Source organism: Podarcis bocagei, assembly GCF_964188305.1.
Source record: "Podarcis bocagei genome assembly, chromosome: 9".
Classification (NCBI taxonomy): Eukaryota; Metazoa; Chordata; class Lepidosauria; order Squamata; family Lacertidae; genus Podarcis; species Podarcis bocagei.
Genome location: NC_138134.1, coordinates 65,709,103 through 65,730,433, shown reverse-complemented (window position 1 = coordinate 65,730,433; position 21,331 = coordinate 65,709,103). Strand labels below are relative to the sequence as shown.

Below are 21,331 nucleotides of genomic sequence, written 5' to 3'. Positions count from 1 at the left end.
ACACATTATTTCATTTTATTATTTCCATAATATAAAACCAGCATACATAATTGCTGGACATTTGCCTCTTCTTTTCTCCCCTGCTCCTCTTGTAGGTACAAAATATAGGAATGACACAAAGAAATGGGGGGGGGGGAAGGTTGGTCCCATCAGGTCACTGCCTTATGGAGTGCTGGACATGAGGCAATTTCTGAGGAGAAGGAGCACTTTCCATTCAGCTATTCCTGAGTTTTAGTTGCGCCCCCAAGGCACCCGAGCCACAAAGTTCTCAGGAGAACAATAAATCACACTGACAGGGAATATTTGGTTTATGGGTTCAAATAGGCCACAACTTTATTGGTTACAGATGTGAGTGGTTTGGCTTAGGCATTGGGGTGAAGCCAGGCTATATGTTGACTCCTGGCAGGGAGTCCACGGAAGGGTAAAACACTGATGGGGGTGCCCTACAATTTACGTCAGATAGTGGCACCCCGAGGGGTCTTCGTAGGGACTGTGATGCCCAGGCTTCGGACAATATTCACACCCCGGATGCCTACAACAGGATACCCTTACCAAGGAGGGGCAGGCAGGGCAACAACCTCCCCTCCAGCCAAATGAAGGCTAAAAGGTAAAGGTAAAGGGACCCCTGACCATTAGGTCCAGTTGTGGCCGACTATGGGGCTGCGGTGCTCATCTCACTTTATTGGTGGAGGGAGCCGGCGTACAGCTTCCGGTCATGTGGCCAGAATGACTAAGCTGCTTCTGGTGAACCAGAGCAGCGCACAGAAACACCGTTTACCTTCCCGCCGGAGCGGTACCTATTTATCTACATGCACTTTGACATGCTTTCAAACTGCTAGGTTGGCAGGTGCAGGGACCGAGCAACGGGAGCTCACCCCGTCGCGGGGATTCGAATTGCTGACCTTCTGATCGGCAAGCCCTAGGCTCTGTGGTTTAACCCACAGCACCACCCGCATCCCAAACGAAGGCTTTCCCAATGCCAAAGAGGCAAGGAAGAGGGAGCCAGCTGGCCACGCCGAGTTTAAATGGACCGCGGCCATACCCGCTTTGCCGGCTGATAGGCTGGGGCTGCCTTGCAATGCCGCCAACGCAGCTGGCAATGATGTAGGGGGGACGTAGCATACCTCTCCCCACCCCCACGCCGGAAGACTATGAGGCTCGGCTGCCCGTGCACAACATCGCCCTCCGATATAGAGGAGAGCAGATTGTTCACTAGAGAGTACAATGCCCACTTCTCCCTCAATCCTCTCCCCCTCCCGCAAATGGCAAAGATTTAGGTTTTGCTTTTGTCCACGTTACTTACACATCCTGGAACTCCTCCAGAGATTTCTGTGGTGTGAAGACATTTAATAAACTGATAATCTGAAAAGCAGGGAGGGAGAGAAGGAGAGTGCGGGAAAGAATGATAATGAAACATTAGCAGTTGATCAGATTATGACAGATTGCTCTACTGAAATTGCTCTTTAAAACTGTTCAGTTTACACCAATCCATCTTGCTACAAGTGCGCATATATATATATATATATATATATATATATATATATATATATATATATATATATAGGTTTTGGTGTCTTCGGGTGTCTTCCCGTGTAAGAGTTGGGGTGTCTAGGCGACGTTTCGACGAGGTCTCACTCGTCATCTTCAGGCTGGTGCTTTCGGCTTCTTGTTACTAGAACAGAGCAGGGTCTCAGTGTTTGAGTTCCTATAAATACTGTTGAGGGGGTGTGGTGTATAGCCTCCAACGTTCTGGGCAGAGAGGAAGTTCCTAGGTTAATGTGCCTTTTCTTCTTTTGTTCATTAATTACTTGAGGGATATCTTGAGTGATTACTTGAGTGATATTCTGAGTACCACTTAGGAGGGTCATTAGGTGTGGATTAGTTGCTAAAGCTTTCGTGTCTTGACCTCTTGACCTTGTAAAGAGTTTTTCTGAGAAGATGGCTGTACTGCACTTAGTTGTGCTCTGGCTTGGCTTCGTGTATAGGGGCGAGCTGTGGTTTTGTGCCCTGTGCCAGCCAGATCTGTGTAGGGATTGCAGGGGGGTGCAGCATCCGGAGGTGCCACTATGGTTTGGCTACTGGATGGTGTCTGTAATTTATCTGTGGAGAGGGTCTGGGTTTGGGTCTGGTGTGGTTGATTGGAGATGGCGTTCTGTGTGCCTCTGGTTCTGGTGTCGGTTTTTGTGGGGAGGGCTAATTTCCAGATGTCTGGCAGGCGGGACGTGTCGTTACGCTTGTTCATGTTGTGAGGGTGTTTCTCTATCTCGATGGCTTCCATGATTATTCTCTTGTGGTGATGTTCCATGTTAAAGAGCAATTTGGAATCTGCAAAATTAATTTCGTGTCCTGTTTCTTTCATGTGTTGGTAAAGAGAGGAAGTTTTTTCTTCTTTTTTGACGGCATTCTTGTGTTCTGCGATACGTGCATTTATTCGTCTGTTTGTTTGTCCAATGTACGTGGCTGGGCAGACTTTGCAGGGTATTTCATAGACCCCTTGGTTTTCTAACTGGATTTTATCTTTTGGGTTTCTGAGGATATTGGCTATTTTTTGGTTGGTGCAAAAGGCTGTTTTGATATTGTGTTTATGGAGGATTTTGCTAATTTTATCTGTAGTGCCCTTGATATAAGGAAGGAGGGCCATGCCATTGTTTTCTTCTGTGTCTTGGTTTTTGGGGGGTGTTTCTTTTTGGATTAGCTTCGTAACCCTGTTTTGCTGGTATCCGTTGGCGATTAACACATTTGAGAGATTCTGTAACTCAGTTGTCAAGTGGTCTTTGTCAGCCAGGCGTTTGGTTCTGGAGATGAGAGTCTTGGCTACGGAGTTTATTTGTGCAGGGTGGTGGTGTGATTGTGCATGTAAGTAGCGGTTGGTGTGTGTTTTTTTCCGGTAGATAGTGTGTCCTAGGGAGCCATCAGGTTTTTTGTAGATTAGGACGTCAAGGAAGGGAAGTTGGTTGTTGGCTTCTATTTCCATAGTGAATTGTATTTTGGGGTGTAGGCTGTTGAGATGTGTGAGGAAGCTATCTAGTTTTTCCTTCCCGTGTGGCCAAATTACAAAGGTGTCGTCAACATATCTGAGCCAAAGTTTGGGTTTGTGTTCTGACTTGTCTAAAGCATTGGTTTCAAAGTGTTCCATGTACAGATTTGCGATGACCGGTGAGAGGGGTGATCCCATAGGTGCTCCTTCTATCTGTTTGTATCTTTGTCCATTGTGGATGAAGTACGTGTTGGTTAGGCAGTGGTTGGTCAAGTAATTAATGAACAAAAGAAGAAAAGGCACATTAACCTAGGAACTTCCTCTCTGCCCAGAACGTTGGAGGCTATACACCACACCCCCTCAACAGTATTTATAGGAACTCAAACACTGAGATCCTGCTCTGTTCTAGTAACAAGAAGCCGAAAGCACCAGCCTGAAGATGACGAGTGAGACCTCGTCGAAACGTCGCCTAGACACCCCAACTCTTACACGGGAAGACACCCGAAGACACCAAAACCTACATTCCTGTACCCGTGAAAATCTACGAAAGCAAATATATATATATATATATATATATATATATATATATATATATATATATATATATATATATAATAACAACAACAACAACCCACAAGCAGCAGATCACGAAGGCATATGTTGCAAAGAAAGACATTGTTTTGAGAAGACTGTGATTGCCTGCGTTTGATTCAAACAAAAGCGGAGCAAATTCTCCCTCTAAACTGGGAGTTCACAGCTGAATGTTCAGCCTCACTGGAAACAAACATGTAAAATTTGCTATGCCACGAGGCGTCAGTGGTATATTCATGATGCTTGCCAGGGAAGGACAGACAGGTGTTGAGGCTTCAGAGAAACAACAACTTACATATTAAAAGCAAATGGTTTCTTTGTTTTTGCTTTTTTAGGGGTGCAGAATGTTACTGTGATCCACTGCTACTAATAATTTCTGCTACTGCTGCCACTATTTGGCAGTTGTATAGGCTGCTATTGTCCCTCCCTTTAGTTAGTGCCTACTGCAAGGCTGAAGGATGTACCCCAGCCCAACTAAATGTATTCTGCACACACCAGCCCTTTAGAGATGCAGTTGTCAAAATGAAGCTGATCATTGGCAGTGCTAGAGGCTGGGAGTAACTTTGAATTAATACAGGATATGGTTCAAATACAGCCGTCTGCGTTCTTGCTTTGTTCTATTGAACGGTTGGCGGAAACTGCTCTGAACTGGCCTCGCACACCGGTGTAAACTCATGGAAGAAGAAGAAGAAGAGTTTGGATTTGATATCCCGCCTTTCACTCCCCTTCAGGAGTCTCAAAGCGGCTAACATTCTCCTTTCCCTTCCTCCCCCACAACAAACACTCTGTGAGGTGAGTGGGGCTGAGAGACTTCAAAGAAGTGTGACTGGCCCAAGGTCACCCAGCAGCTGCATGTGGAGGAGCGGGGAAGCGAACCCGGTTCCCCAGATTACGAGTCTACCGCTCTTAACCACTACACCACACTGGCTCCCATAGGCATTTTTTAAAATGCCAAAAGATGTCTATTTTGCAATATATTTCATGAATGCTTTATCTCCTGCCATCTCATTGGTGGACAGCTACCTGTTAGGATATAGTTCTGTTCCAACTTAAAAGGAACAGGCATGACTGTTGTGTGTCACATGTCTGTTTACATTCCAGCATAGCTTGCTGGGAACTTCCATTTGTATATTGCTTTTGCTATACTGCTGTTGTGCTTGGACACAAAGGGAAGCAGACATGTTTTTCCTTTGTCCTGCTGCTGAATAAATGTTGTAAATATGCTTACACATTTCTCTGTCCACTACTTCTGCTGCAAAGAGTTTCATCCCTCTCGTGTTATGGGTTCCCACTGCTCTCTTGCCCTAACTTTATCTAGAAAAAATAAAAAAAATTCCTTCCAGTAGCACCTTAAAGACCAACTAAGTTAGTTCTTGGTATGAGCTTTCGTGTGCATGCACACTTCTTCAGATACACAGAAAAGTGAGTCTCCCTTTCATTCCTTCATCTCCCCATCTGCAGCACTACCCCTCTTCCTACATTGCAAGGGGGATTGGAGTAGATGGCCTTCCAACTCTACGATTCTTTCCAGCTTTGCTCCTTTCTCTTTTCAAGATTGCTGAATAATCCATCGCTGCCAAGGATCCTGGCGCTACAAGGTCCCCCTGCCTCCTGGCTCAGTTCAATAAGCCAATAAGTGTTAGGGAGTAGGTGGAACCCATTTTTTACAGCCAGAGGGCCACGTAGTAGTGAGCGTAGCAAAAGTCGGTGTGGCCAGACACACCTCACACTCTCCATCCTGGAGAGAAAGTGGAATTATCCTAGTTCAAGGAAACATTCCAGCCTGGCAAAAATCATGAGAGGAGGGTGCAGAGCAATGATGGGGCTTGGCACAGTTCTGAGGCCTGGGCAGAGAGGCCAGGAGACCTGCAGTTCCTCACCACATTACAGTGGATGCTCAGGTTGCAAACATTATCCTTGCGGGATGCACATTCGCAACCCGTGTCTGCGCACCTGTGCACACATGCGTTGCGATTCGGAGCTTCTGCGCATGCGCAAAGTGTGATTTAGCGCTTCTGTGCACGCACAACCGCCAAAACCCGGAAGTAACCCATTCCGGTACTTCCAGGTTTCGGTGGGGCGTAACTCAAAAAAACGCAACCTGAAGCGTCTGTAACCCGAGGTATGACTGTACTTAGGGAATCTGTTTCCCAGGCTTCCCAGTGGGAAGCTGAGCATACATGGAAGGAAGTTGAAAACCACCATTTTAAATGACTATTGCCAATGTGAACCAAATTATCTGCAGCTGTGACATATATATTTGATTCACTGTAAATGTTAGCCTCTTAGGCACTCTGTGGTAATTACAAGTGAAGGGGGGAAATGCGGACTTAAGCGTCTGAAATGTATAAAATTTGAAAGCACATTATTAAAACGTTAATTGAAAGAACAAACTGGCAGCATCTGAGCCTGGAAGATGAGAGAGCATCTTTGACAGCCCTTCAGACAAGGTAGCACATTGCTACCCTCTGAATCTTCTGATCTCTGTTTGCTCTTGATTTCTCCCTGAACTGGACTACATGCTTGCTTCTGATCCTTCCAACTGACCCAGGTCACATTCACACCATATATTTAAAGCACTGTGATTCCACTTTAAACAGTCATGGCTTCCCCTAAAGAATTCTGGGAACTGCAGTTCTTTGAAGGGTGCTGAGAGTTTTTAGCAGACCTCTAGTCCCCTCACAGAGCTACAATTCCCGCTCTGAGGAGTTTCTGACATTTCCTGTTTGGCAGCTTCTAAAATGATGAAGTCTGAAGAATTCAGAACTGAGGTTCATTTTCAAAACCTAAATTTTAAATTTTGTATTTGGGATTTAAATGGGAAATGTGTATTTTATTTTAATGTTAATTTCTACCCCGCCACAACTAAAAGTACCTCATGCTTTGCTACACTGAGAATAGCTGTGTGAACCAATCTTGTAGGAAAATGTCTTGTGGAGGGAGGGGGAAGAGAGATGGTCTGATCTGTGCTGGAAGAGAACCATGCCCTTCACCATTTGGTGAGGAGGCTGCAAAAAGAAAAGTGTACGAAAGAAAAGGATAAAACTAAAAATAAAAAAATCCACTTGAAAGAAAACACAAGGTTCATTCCTCTACTGCTTTACCCCACGTCATTGAGTTCCGACCTTGACCTTAATCCTGATGCTATTCACATAAGCACAAATGTTATCCAGTATTAGCATATACCAGTTATGTCGCTGTGGACGGGATAATAAGCACACAATTGATCTATTGCTGCACAAGAGAATGGAAACAGAATTGGTTTTCCACTCTTCTCCACAGGACTTTCATGGGATTTAAATAGGAGGAGATCTCCATAGTGACAGCATAATCAAATATGCTGATCCGAGGCTCAGAGACTCAACTCTCTTTTGCCAGCAAATAGTGAGCGCAGCTAAACTTTTGCCCTTTCCCTGACACCTACTTTTGGGAAGGGAATAATCCAGCTCTGATCACACCCATACCTCCCAAATTCATGCAGACGCTGCACAACTATCAGTGGAGTAATTCCCTGGAATGACAAGCAAAACATAATCTTGTTTTTAAATTAACCAGGGCATAACACACACTCTCTCTCGGTTTGCAGTGTCAAATGTTCATGCTTTTCAATCCCACCACCGAAAGAAAAACTCACATTTTTGTGATTCACACACTTCATGAGGACTAGCTCCCTGTAAGCTCGCTTCGCATGTGTCTGATTTTGAAACGGCCTGCTGAGCTTCTTAATGGCCACATTTCTGTCGAGAACAGCATCATATGCAGCACTGGGAAAATGAAAAGGACAAGAATACAACTATTACATCATTAAGTTCATTGCTAGTGTTAATTTGTTTCAAAGATTCTTCTTTTGTTTCAGTCAGAGTATGCATTTCTTAAATGGCCCTAATCTCTTTCCAGCAATCTTTTAGCTTTAGCGTAATAAATATTAAGGAATCCAGCTTATCAGAGTCAAGCACAAGCAACACTGTTCACAGAAGCTGGAATCAACAGTTGATTTCAGTGGTCACACTAGTTAAGCCCGAGAACTTGTGATTTACTTCACAAGAAGGTAAAGGCATCATGACCAGCCACCACGATTCTGAGTAGGAGCAGTGTCTTCTCGGTGGTGGCTCCTCTTCTGTCAAACTTCCTTTCTAGAGGAACCCACTCAATCCATTTCTTTGACTCAGCTAGAATACATTTTTTTTAAACAAATCTGCCATGTCTTTTAAGCTATTGACCTCTGTGTGCACGTTTTCTGTTCTCTCCTTCTACTTTTAATATACCACTTGTTCTTATTTTATTTTTAATATTATTTTATTGTGCTAATTGTTTTAACTTTCCTTTAGGCTGCTTAGGGTGGTGCAAGTAAAAGGTGCCTCATAAAGGGAAAGAAGGAATAAACTTTATTGGCATAGCACCTGAGAATATTTCTCCTTGATGGTCCTTCTTTAGCCCCAGATCTAGCTACTTTTAATTTATCTGCTCCTAAATTCAGTCTCGCCGGAGAGCTTATCTGCTTTTGCATGCCGTTTCTGGAAGTACACATGAGTCACAGCTTAGTTTAACAAAACTGGGAGGCTGTTTCTACCTGCTTCATGCCACGATTGCTTCATGTCTTTGATTTTTTTTTGCAAAGCAATATAATGCAATAATAATAGAGGCTTTTACCTACTCTGCAGAAGCACGGTTGGGATTAATTGAATAATGTGTCTCCCCCCCTTCATTGCAGATTCCATCATGATGAAAAGAGCATGCCAGCTATGCTTAATAATTAATTTGCACCAGGAGGGAGGGGGAAATGAGTGAATAAGGCACCTTTAAAATAAAAATTCAACAAGCCTGACAGCTCTGTTTGCTAGAAACAGGGGTGGTAAACCAGCCAGATCCCAACATCCCTAACCCTCTGTGGGCCATTTTGACAGGTGGGCAGGACTTGCTTTTGGTGCTGACAGCAAGCCCCTGCCCCCTTCAACTGCCCTAAGGAACTCACGTTAAGTTTCTGGTTGCTCCTCCGCGGCTACATCAGATATGCGGCAGGTGGTGTGGTTTGAGGAGAAAGGTCTCAATCTGGTACTTATGTCAGGTCTAATTAGGGGAGCGGGCAATGATTCCCTAAAGGTAAAGGTAAAGGGACCCCTGACCATTAGGTCCAGTCATGACCGACTCTGGGGTTGCGGCGCTCATCTTGCTTTATTGGCCGAGGGAGCCGGCTTATAGCTTCCTGGTCATGTGGCCAGCATGACTAAGCTGCTTCTGGCAAACCAGAGCAGCGCATGGAAACGCCGTTTACCTTCCCGCCGGAGTGGTACCTATTTATCTACTTGCACTTTGACGTGCTCTTGAACTGCTAGGTGGGCAGGAGCAGGGACCGAGCAACGGGAGCTCACCCCATCACGGGGATTTGAACCACCGACCTTCTGATTGGCAAGTCCTAGGCTCTGTGGTTTAACCCACAGCGCCACCCGCCCTTGCTTAAAAAGAAGCTGATTATGGTGTGTTTGTGTCTGAGAAAGATTAGGTCCCCCCCCCACACACAAGTGGTTTATTCAGATCCTCCCTGCAGATAATCTATGTACCATTTTCATTCAAATTCCTACAAATTTGTGGAGGATGAGGCTATCAATAGCTCCCTGCCATGCTGTCTTGGCTGTACTTGCACTAGTGGAGGCAAATGCCTCTGGAGGTCAGTTTGCTATGGACCACAAGTCAGTAGAGATGCTCAGCTCCTTTTGGGCTTCCCATAGGCATCAAGATGGCCACTGCATGGACAGGTTGTTGGACTAGTGTCCAGAGGCAGTGATGAGCTGGGTGAGGGCCAATTAACTTAGGGCTCATCCATACTTGTTCCATGACTAGAAAGCACGGGTCCAAGCAGTTTTGCCTTTGCCCCGCCCCTTTCCCCCATAAAACCAGCTGTTTAGTACTAAACTGGAGCAAATGTCAATCTGGAGAAAACCCAACTGATGTTTGCTCTGATTCAAAGGTAAACCATTGGTTTTCCTGGCAGGGCAAGCAGAAGTATGGATGAGCTCTGAATCCCAGCAAAACAGAAGCGATGTTGGGAGGTGGTTTTCAGATCCAGGGAGGCAGCCTGGTGTGGATGGGGTTGCACTTCCCCTAAAGGAACAAATGCACAGCTTGGGGGTACTCATTCAGTGCCTTCACTGGAGGCCCAGGTAATTAATGCTCTAGTAACCTTACAGTAGAACCTTATGGCTCCCTCGGCCAATAAAGCAAGATGAGCACCGCAACCCCAGAGTCGGTAACGACTGGACCTAATGGTCAGGGGTCCCTTTACCTTTAACCTTACAGCTGGACTGCAATGCGTTTTACATGGCGCTACCTTTGAAGGTATCCTGGAAGCTGCTAATCTTAGGAAGTGAGATGGGATCATACAGCACAGAATATTATCTCCTCTGACTGACAAGAGCTCCCCAAGGTCTTGGGCAGCAATCTTCACTCACCAGCAGCTGGAGAGGGAAGGACTCCACATAAGAAGAGGAGCTGCAAAGAGGTCAGCTATTGGTAGGATGGGGGTTCAGTGCCCCTCACCAGAATGCCCATTTTGTTTCCAAGATCAGACACCCCTGCCTCCCCACTTTCTACTTTATTGGAATACCCCCATGCTTAAAATAATCAGAATAGCTGCTGTCGCTTCCCCTCCTCTCCTTCCTTTGGCCCTCTCCACTCGCCCACATTGGTTCATTTTGATTTTGCTGCAGTTTGCCTGCAGGCTGCCGGGGAAATCTTCTACCACACGCGCACACCCCCAATCCCTGCTGTGTGAGTACACAGTTGAAGACAAATATCGGAAACCAAATAACAAAACCAATAGAAAACCAGTGGGGACACCTAATGAATTCTGACAGCTCCTGCCGGCAACTGGCAACTTCTAAGATTTTCTTTTCCCTGCTTATAAATTGGTTTTTTATCCCAACCACATACCCCAAGAATACCTTGTCCATATGGCATCCATATTAACATGTAACATAATGGGTGGGTGTGTACCTTTATATAGTTATATCTGTCTGTCTGTCAGTCAGTCCTTTTTTGGACTATATTATTTTGCTCGGGTATCTAATCATTAGATACGTAAAGTATTTGAGACAATATTACATGAACTCTTATCATTCTCCTCATTGCACATAGCACCACCTCTCCTCCTTTAAACCAACCTCAAAATTCACTTTCCCATAAAGTCTTTGGCACAAACACTAAGTACTGAGACCCCTGAAATCAATACATATCCTTCCCCTGTGTACCCCTGCCTACATTTCCCTCATCTCCCTTTGTATTCTGCATTCCTTTGTACAGGAGTCTGTCCACACATCATATTTGCACATAGTTGGACAGAAATGAGTGAAGCAATGTAAAATAGATTCTTAATACAATACTGTGAGTCACCAAGTTGATCAAGATTTATGAAATAATCTGCCTTCTCATATGGTATGTTTCAAAATGAGCTAAGCAAACAATGTGTTAAAATTGATTTTTCTGTTGTTCTGCTGCTTCATTTTTGGCTTAAGATTTCCATTATCTGAGAAAGGATGCCAGAACTGTTTAATTGCCAGATAATTAAATAGTCTGTCTGTGAGCAGTTAGAAAAGGATGCTGTGATTACTAGGACCCAGCATGGGTTTCACAAAAACAAGTCATGCCAGATAAAATCTCATTTTTTTTATAGAGTTACAAGCTTGGTGGATCAGGGGAATGCTATGGATGTAGTGTATCTTGATTTCAGTCAGGCTTTTGGCAAAGGCCCCCATAATATTATTGCGAAGAAGCTGATAAAATGTGGACTGGATGAGATAATTTGTTAGGTGGATTTGTAGCTGGTTGACTGACTGACTCCAAAGTGTGTTCACTAATGGTTCCTCATCATCCTGGAAAAAAAAGTGACATGTGGGAGGGCCACAGAGTTCTGTCCTGGGCCCATTGTTGTTCAATGTGTTTAACGAATCTGGCTGTGCTCTGATGTCCATCCAATCCCACCTTCGTCACCAGTATTAAGTTGTGGGTGGACATAGCAGACAACACAGAGATTTCTCTTATAAGTAAGCTGGAACTGAACTGAACTGAACAGCTCAGCCAGCCTGCTTTTATAGGCAGCCGGCTGTCAACATTGTAACAACCACCACCCAAGGTTTCCTGCCTAAATTAACTTATGTGGACCTGAGTGAAAACTATATACAGTGGTACCTGGGGTTATATACACTTCAGGTTACAGACTCCGCTAACCCAGAAATATTACCTCAGGTTAAGAACTTTGCTTCAGGATGAGAACAGAAATCACACGGCAGCAGAGAGAGGCCCCATTAGCTAAAGTGGTGCTTCAAGTTAAGTACAGTTTCAGGTTAAGAACGGACCTCCGGAATGAATTAAGTACTTAACCTGAGGTACCACTGTACACAATACCCCTGGTGGCCAGGGTGAGAACTTCAGTACATAACATAGAGAAAGGAACCGAGGGGATGCTCATGTCATGAGACAAAGGTTCTTGAGATCAGAAGCAGGCAAGGCCTAAGCACGGCCTACAAGGCTACACAATCATTTCAAGCTGTAACTGTAAGCAGCAAACGGCCACATCACTGTGACTCGTGACTCATCTTGGGTGTGGTGTAGTGGTTAAGAGTGATAGATTCGTAATCTGGGGAACCGGGTTCGCATCCCCGCTCCTCCACATGCAGCTGCTGGGTGACCTTGGGCCAGTCACACTTCTCTGAAGTCTCTCAGCCCCACTCACCTCACAGAGTGTTTGTTGTGGGGGAGGAAGGGAAAGGAGAATGTTAGCCGCTTTGAGACTCCTGAAGGGGAGTGATAAAGTGGGATATCAAATCCAAACTCTTCTTATAGATGTAACCAGCCATCTCTCTGGGGCTCAGTCTGTCTTCATAGTCTGAGTCAGTCTCAGCTCAGTATGTGAATGTATAGCTTGTTGCAGACAGAGCAGCCCCAGGACTCCAGTTAATCAGTAACTAAGATGTGTGCCTCTGTGAAGACTAAGATCGCTGCTATGAGCACTTTGTGTATGCTCTTTAACTATGCTGTTTATGGACAAGTTTATTTTCTTAGGAAAATTATATTCTGTTTATAAAGAAGATTCTGCTTGATTAATTTACCTTTGCGCGACAGGTCATCCAATTTGCAGATGATACCAAACTGGGAGGGGTAGCTAATGTCGCAGAGGACAGAATCGGGATTCAAGATGACCTTAACCAATTGGAGAACTGGACCCACACTAACAAAATGAATTTCAATAGGGACAAGTGTAAGGTTCTGTAGTTAAGCAGGAATAACCATATAAGATGAGGGACATGTGACTTGTCAGTAGTAAATGTGAAAAGGATTTAGGGGTCTTAGTAGATCACAAGCTTCACATGAATCAACTGTGTGATGCAACAGCAAAAAAAGGCTAATGCTACTCTAGGCTGCATCAACAGAAGTATAATGTCCAGATCAAGAGTAGTTATAGTACTGCTCTATTCTGCCTTGGTCAGACCACACCTGGAGTGATGTGCCCATTTCTGGGCACCAGAATTTAAGAAGGATATTGACCAGCTGGAAGGTGTGCAGAGGAGGGCGACCAAGACGTTCAAGGGTCTGGAAACTAAGCCTTATGAGGAACAGTTGAAGGAGTTTGATATGTTTAGCCTGGTAAAGTTGAGAGAGAGGAGATATGATAGCTGTCACGTGGAAGATGGAGCAAGTTTGTCTTCTCCTGCTCCAGAGGGGTAGGATTTAAGAATCAATGGCTTCCAGTTACAAGAAAGGCGATTCTGAGTAAACATCAAGAAGAACATTCTGACAGTGAGAGCTGAAACAGGCTCCCTTGGGAGGTAGTGGAATCTCCTTCCTTGGAGGTTTGAAAGCAAAGGTTGGGTGGCCATCTGTCATGGATGTTCTAGCTGAGATTCCTGCATTGCAGGGGATTGGACTGGGTGACCCTTGGGCTCCCTTTCAACTGAAAAATCTACAAAGTAACCCAGGAATTGAATAAAGTGTTGGTCTCCAATGGCCTGAACAATTGTCATGCTGGCTGGGACAGATGGGTGTAGAAGTCCCAACATCTGGAGGGCCACAGTTTCTCCAACCCTGAAATAATCACTCTGCTGCCCATCTGTGCTCATCCACCCAAATATCATATGATGTGCACAACTTATGGTGTCCATTCAGCTTGCTTTAGCCACATCTGGTCCATCTAACCCAGTATTATGAACTCTGCTTAGCAGTGGTTTTCCATACAACTAGAGAAAAAATGGTTCACCTGGAGATACCAAGGATTGCATTTGAGACCTTCAGCGTGGATTCTTCCACAGAGCTATGGCTCCTTCCCTGTAGATGGTGGATGGGTGTCACAATCTCACCATGAGCCTGTAGTAACTAAAAGTCAACACGGGCAAGGATTCGCAAATGGTCACCACATGCTGAAATTGCTAGATGAGTAGACCCTTACTGTGCTATCATCATATGCTGAACTCTGCATGGATCTATGCAATCCAGCCTCTGATATATGTTTGTGCTAAAGTTGAATTCAATAGATAAGAATCAAAAGCTGCCTTGCAACCAACTCCATAGGCATTAACAGCCCATCCAAATGACTAGCTGGCCTGCAGAACAGCTCAAAATAAAACAGAGAACCACTTCTTGTCTACCTGCCCATCTTCCAATTCTCTCCTTGACTGGAGGCATTCTTACATGCAATCCTATACACGTTTACTCAGAAGTCCCACCATCTTCAGTAGGGCTTACTCCCAAGTAAGTGTAGATAGGATTGCAGCCCTGCTTATTGCAAGAGACTGACCAAGTAGCTATTTATACACCTGGTCAAAGGGAACTGGGAAGATTGAAAATACCAAAAGAAAAAATATAGCTTGCAGATAAAACTGTGCAACAATTTCTTTGGAAGGGTTATTGTAGATACTCTTGCTAAACTGTGACTTTATCCGAGCAGCTGTATAGCTGTTGATTTTTTTTTAACAGCAAGAACTATAACTCAGTCAGTTTTATCATAAAAACTGTAGCTTTACTATGATATGCACTGTAAAAAATATCGTTTAAGTTTACTATCAAACACTAGCAGCTGGGGGGCACTAAAAGTGCCGTAAATAAACTGGCACCCAATAAATTATGCTTATGGTTGGCTCGATGAGGTAAATGTTAGCTTTCCAATTGTCTTTTTTTAAAACAACAACAACAGTAAATAACTATTGAAATGGCCCTGTTTAATGGGGACAAAGATTACTTTCAACTAAACACCTAACCTGCCCAATCCAACAACAAATGGGATGTATATACATAGCATTATCACCCTTTAACAATGTGCAAGAAGCTAATTTCACAGGTAGGACAGAAATTACCTTAGCTACGCTACTTTGACAGAACAAATGTTGTAGGAATCAAAGCAGATCATTTAGAGGGTAAACAGAGAACACCAAAACCACAAACTTGCAAGGTGCCAGCTCTGGGGTCTCCATCTTGCCATCCTTGCTTGAGGGATGAAACATAATGAGGAAGATGTCCTCTAAGTTTCTGGGCTCCTTCAGTTACACTCAAAACTCAGGCTTTCAATACTTACCCAGGTTTCAGACCAAGATCATAACCTGGCCATACAATGCAGAGGTTTAGTTAGGTAATGCTCAGACCCAAAGGTGTGAAGATAGGCATTTCTGGGAGTGACAGCATTATTGTGGCAGCCCCTTTGAATTCAACTACCCTCTACGTCAGAGGTCAGCAAACTTTTTCATCAGAGGACTGGTCCACTGTCCCTCAGACCTTGGGGGGGCGGACTATATTTTGAAAAATATAAATACCCTGCAAACCGGCCCCACAGCTGCCTCTGGACCTGGAGGAGGAACGCGCTCTGCACGTGCTCAGGTGCGCATCTCGGCTGCACCCACTCACCGGCGTTGTTGATGAGCAGCCGCCGCTACATTGGCCCACCCCTGCAGAGCTGCCAGGCGGTGTGCACCATGCACTGCAGCCCATCGTCCGAGGCCAGGTCGGTGGGCAGGCCGCGCATGCGGAGCGCCAATTAGGTGGTACACAGCTCACCCTCCAGCTGCTCCAACGTGGCCACAGTGCACCAGCAGCAGCAGCACCAAGCTGGGCACCAGGCACGGGGCCAGCAGGCGCACTACATGCCGGCTGAAGCTCTGCGACTCGCCCATCACGATGCCCATGTCTGTGCCGGGTTTACCTCAGCCACATCCAATCCAAAGCCGCGCCAGTGTCGCCGCCCACCCAAAAGCCGTGCCAGTGTCGCGGAAGTCAGTCCCCATGCAGCAAGGCGTCCACAGCGCGTGGGGACTGACCAAGCAGGTGGAAGGGTCCACGGGACGGATTTCCGAGCCTGGGGGTCCGCATCCGGCCCCCAGGCCATAGTTTGCCGACCCCTGCTCTATGTATAATGACCCTAGAGCAGGGGGATCTGCCTGCTAGACCCAAAGTAGGGACAGGGGAATCATGATTCCAGGTGGTGAAGGTTGAGGTGAATGAGAGAGTCCCATTTGGCCACTTCACTGAACAGGTAGGTCTTTTGTGATTTTGCTACCTTATTTTGTTTTGATGATTTATTTATTGCAATTTATTATACTTTTACAAAATAATAATAGTACCTTTGAGGTTTTATTATAACCAAGCAGTATTTCATGAAATAAATGAGTCGTTCCCTGCAGAGACAACATCTCCTGAAGCTGTTTAAAGTGCAGCTGTCCAAGGTTCTGCATTTTCTCAACTTTGGGTTGTAGTAAACAAAGTGTTACTCAGAATAGGCCCATTGAAATTAACAGACATAACTTAGTCATGTACATTTGTTTCAGTAGGTCTACCATGAGTAGCAGACTATCGCCAATAGGTTTCAGTCCTATGAGTCCCCACTGTCTGATACAGTCCAGATCCTGGGCTGACACCCTTGCATGAACAAAATCTCCATCATTAAATAACTTTAGTGGGAATGTAGCCCAGGAAATGGTCTCAAGGGAAGTGCTGAAGACAATGCCATGATTCACTCGAAGAGAGGCTACCTAAGCCCATTTAAAGCACTTTGAGTTCTGTGGAGGAAAATAAGATGTAACTATATGTAGGGCTGCCATATATCCTGGACTTTACCGGGATTTCAAATGCAGAAGATACATCGAAATGTGTTTTCATGGTGTCCTGGTTTTTACTTTTTGAAATATGGCAACCCTAACTATATGCAACTAACAAACTAATGTTATCTGCAAGATTCATGAAAACTGTGCTGTGAACCCACCCAGCCGGGTCATTGATTCTGTATATTTTGCTGAGAAAAGCAGCAGTTTAAATGGATCTGCAGCATTCACAAGATGTGTGCATTTGGTTACGGTACTCAAAATGTCAGACTCAGAAATGTGGCTATTGTCACTGAAAAACTCTTTTAAAATTCCCTGTAAAAGTCTCAGGTGTTTTGTGTAAGCTGGAACCATCAAATCCGCGCCAAATTTCACTCAGTGCTGTAAATTTTAGTTGATTCATCAATTAGATTAATCAGCTAAAAACCTTCTAATTGTCTAGAAATATGTCTTTGATTCGTTAGGCATCCGTTTTAAAACACGCATTTACACATATTTGCAAAAACATCAGAAGGCAGGCAGTTGTGGGATTGGTGGAAGTCAATGTCTTGTTGTTGTTGTTTTAGTGTTTATAATATTAACTTGTAAGTTATGGATTTGTTTTTGTTGTTTTGTTTTTGTTGTGTGTGTTTTTTAGTTTTTGAATGTTGATTTTTGTGTGTAGTGTATTATTATATTTTGATATCTTTCATGTTGTTGTTGTTGTGTGGAAAATACTAATAAAATTCATTCAAATTCAAAAAAAGAAAAGAAAAACAGAAGGCAGGCAGTTATCATAGAAGAAGCATAAAGGGCAAAAACTGCAGTCACTTACAGCCACTTCTTAGGCTTGATGCATTTATGGTGATGACCAGAGTGTAATTTTATAACCAGCTCGTGCTGTGGCTCAGAGGTTCAGGTGTTCATCTGCTCTTCAATCAGCACAGAGATTCCTGCAACCCCCTTGAAACTGCTGGATAAGGATTTGCAATCAAGCCCGCCTGCTGTCTGTGACACAGTCGCTGTGTGCATTTTTTTCCTTTTATTGCCTATGCAGCTGCTTCTAGGATTAAAGGAATCCATTCCTGGTCCTCCTCTGGTATTTTGCAAAGATTACAGGATCAGGCTGAGCCCTAACATACAGCATGGAAATGCATGGAGCAATATCTCTTCAGCCTCCTTATCTGCAATATGGGGATTAAATGAATACTGAACTAACTTCAATACTGTTTTAATAGTAACAGTGGGGTATTGGTGCACACAGGGGAACATTTGCAGAAGTAGAAAAATATTTAGGGGGACACACTTCATTTCTGTTTGGGTCCGAATCAGAATACCAGTTCAGAAAAATAACTAACTCAATAACTATTATGGGAAATTTTTTTGAAGGCTGTAACTTTTTGCCTTTTAACTGAACTGAGTGATATTTTCCAGCATAGTAGCCCATTCTGAGTGGATAAAGTCTGCCATATTACAGACAAATCAGTTCAAGATTTTTGTGTGTGTGCTGGGAACCTTTAAACGTTTTTTAAAAGAAATTGTATTTCCTTCTTTTGCTGGTTTTTTTTTTGGGGGGTGGGCAGAAATGGATGTAATTTGCAGGCATAGAAGCCCCCTCTGAGAGGATAAAGGTAAAGGGACCCCTGACCATTAGGTCCAGTCGTGGCCGACTCTGGGGTTGTGGTGCTCATCTCGCTTTATTGGCCGAGGGAGCCGGCATACAGCTTCCGGGTCATGTGGCCAGCATGACTAAGCCGCTTCTGGCAAACCAGAGCAGCGCATGGAAACGCTGTTTACCTTCCCGCCAGAGTGGTACTTATTTATCTACTTGCACTGGTGTGCTTTTGAACTGCTAGGTTGGCAGGAGCAGGGACCAAGCAATGGGAGCTCACCCCATCACGGGGATTCGAACCGCCGACCTTGTGATCGGCAAGACCCAGGCTCTGTGGTTTAACTCACAGCGCCATCCTTGTCCCTGAGAGGATACATCCTGCCAATTTCAGAAGAATGACTGCAGTAGTGTTCCTGCAAGGGCAGTCTTTATCATTTTGGTGTAAGTTAAAAACAGGCTCACTTAATTTCCGAGTTATTTTGCAGGCAATCTGCATGGAAATAAGATACAACATAAAGATGCTCCTAGGTAAGAAAAGTGCCAGATTTCAGAAGAATAGATCCACGTTTCTTGCTCTAGATGCCTTTAAAGTTGTTTGATGGGAAACTGAAAGTGATTTGCTTCCCTCCCTGTGGTTTTATGAGCAATAGTTTTAGCAAGAAAATGGCAACTATTGTTGAGGCGCCTACAAAATGTCAGAAGGATAGGTGCAGGGGCTAGGAAAGTTAAGATGAATGAAAAATAACTTCAGGCTTGTTCTGTGCTTAATTGGCACCAAAAGTCACATAAACCAACTGCAAAGCTGATTTGACAGGAGTGGATGTGCGGGCATGTGGCAGAGGCAAAGGGACTTGAATATTCAGCATTTTCCAAGCAAACACTACTAGGAGAACCAGCAGGAACATGTAACAGAGAAGATCAAGGTGATACAATACTCTAGCATACTTCCCACAAACCACTGTGATTAGAGATCCCCGATAAGATCATTCTCTCTGATTAAAAAGATAGACCAGTCAGTCACAAAAAAGCTCTCCTTTTCCAAGACAGCATTTTCCTTATATTGCAAACAATGCTTTTGCAGGCACCGTGTCTGCAGTGTTCTTTGATGTCTGAATCTCTGGAGGTCCCTGTTTCCGTCTGAGGAACTTCAGAGAGATCCTACTGCAGCCTGGGCAAGTCTGGCATCTACCTGAAGTAACCTGCTTTGCTCCAAGATTCAGGATTAGTCTGATTCTGCTATACACCTCTCATAAGGTCTCATAAATAGCAACACCCTAGAGGTCCCGGGACCTAAGGAAGTCAGATTAGCCTCAACCAGAACCAGGGCCTTTTCAATACTGGCTCCGGCCTGGTGGAATGCTCTGTCTCATGAGACCAGGGACCTGCAGGATCTGATTTCTTTCTGCAGGGCCTGTAAGACAGAGTTGTTCCGCCTGGCCTTTGGCTTGGAATCTGCCTGATCCCCTCCTCCTCTTTCCTTTTCCTTCTGTGATGGAACCCCTATTTGGGGACTTCCCTGGCTTTTTTTCTGGCCCACGTGGGACCAGTCTGGATAGTTGGCCTTGGTGAAGATTTGACGTTTTCTACCCCCAAACAGTTTTTGATCTGGGCTTCCACTGAAATGAGGCTGCATTTTAAGTTGTATTTTAATCCTGTTTTTAAGTTGTATTTTAATCAATTGTTTTTATACTTGATGTTAGCCATCCGGAGCCCAGTCTTGCCCAGGGTATAAATATAATTATTTTATTTTATATTTATATTATTTATATTTATATTTTATTATCATATCATATCATATCATATCATACCACCCTTCACCATAAGTTCTCAGGGCAGTTCACAGAATAAAACACAGGATAAAAACAAGTAAATAATAAAAAACAAAACAGCAGAACAATAACCGCCCACCTTCCCACAGACACATTTAAAAGGCTGTAGAATATTCATTAGCCCTAAGCCTGGTTTATTATATACCGTATATATAAATAAAATGAAGGCACCAGGTCAACCTCCCTGGGGAGAGCATTCCACAGACAGGGAGCAACTACAGAGAAGGCCTGTTCTGGTGTTGCCACCCTCAGGACTTCACGTGGTAGAGGCACACGAAGAAGGGGCCCACATTATGAATGCAGAGTCCAGGGCAGTTTATATGGGGACAGGCAGTCTTTGAGGTATTGCAGTCCTGAGCCTCAGGGTCATTTGAACAGGGGCGGAGGAAGAGGGTGTGGTAGGTGCGGGCCGTCCTGGGTGTCAACACTGAGGGGGTGACAAAATGTCAGGTGGCACTCACCGGGGGGCCTGCAGCGCACCCAAGCCATGCGTCTCTCCTGGGAGAGACGCGGTGGCTTGGGCACGCGCAGGCTCCACATTGCCCAAACAGTCCACCCGCTGCCTCTCCGCCCAGCTGTAGGGAGGCTGAGTGGGAGGAGGCAGGCAGACTCCGGAGGCCCCACAGTGCGCCCCGCCCCTATGGGCAGCTTGCCCCACCTTCGACCCGTCCCTATGGGCGGCTCGCTCCACCCGTGGAGCGGCTTCCTTCACTGCGGCATTTGAACCTTTAGGTTTGTATCTTACCCTGTAGGACTAGGGTTTGGAACCTATGGCCTTCCATATGCTATTGGACACCAACTCCCCTCAGCCCCATGGTCAGGGTGGATGGCAGCTGTAGTCCATCAACATCTGTAGAGCCACAGGTTCTTTACCTCTGCTGCAGAGCAACAGAAGAAGAAGAAGAAGAAGAAGAAGAAGAAGAAGAAGAAGAAGAAGAAGAAGAAGAAGGAGGAGGAGGAGGAGGAGGTGGAGGAGAAGAAGAAGAAGAAGAAGAAGAAGAAGAAGAAGAAGAAGAGGAGGAGGAGGAGGAGGAGGAGGAGAAGAAGTTTGGATTTGATATTCCACTTTATCACTCCCCTTCAGGAGTCTCAAAGCGGCTAACATTCTCCTTTCCCTTCCTTCCCCACAACAAACACTCTGTGAGGTGAGTGGGGCTGAGAGACTTCAGAGAAGTGTGACTGGCCCAAGGTCACCCAGCAGCTGCATATGGAGGAGCAGGGAAGCGAACCAGGTTAAGCACCCAAGTGCTTCAACTTTTCCTCACGGGGC

General features: G+C 44.9%; 1 protein-coding gene across 8 annotated transcripts in view; it reads right to left on the bottom strand.

Moving 5' to 3' along the window:
• Nucleotides 1–21,331, bottom strand: part of MAPK10 (mitogen-activated protein kinase 10) — a 244,030-nt gene that overhangs the window by 61,404 nt on the left and 161,295 nt on the right. For all 8 annotated transcript variants that reach the window (XM_081207164.1, XM_081207165.1, XM_081207163.1 and 5 more), the window contains 2 exons: nucleotides 7,203–7,332; nucleotides 1,304–1,362 (listed from right to left, as the gene is read on the bottom strand). In XM_081207164.1, the coding sequence (XP_081063290.1) occupies nucleotides 1,304–1,362; nucleotides 7,203–7,332 (189 nt within the window). The remainder of the gene's footprint in view (nucleotides 1–1,303; nucleotides 1,363–7,202; nucleotides 7,333–21,331) is intronic.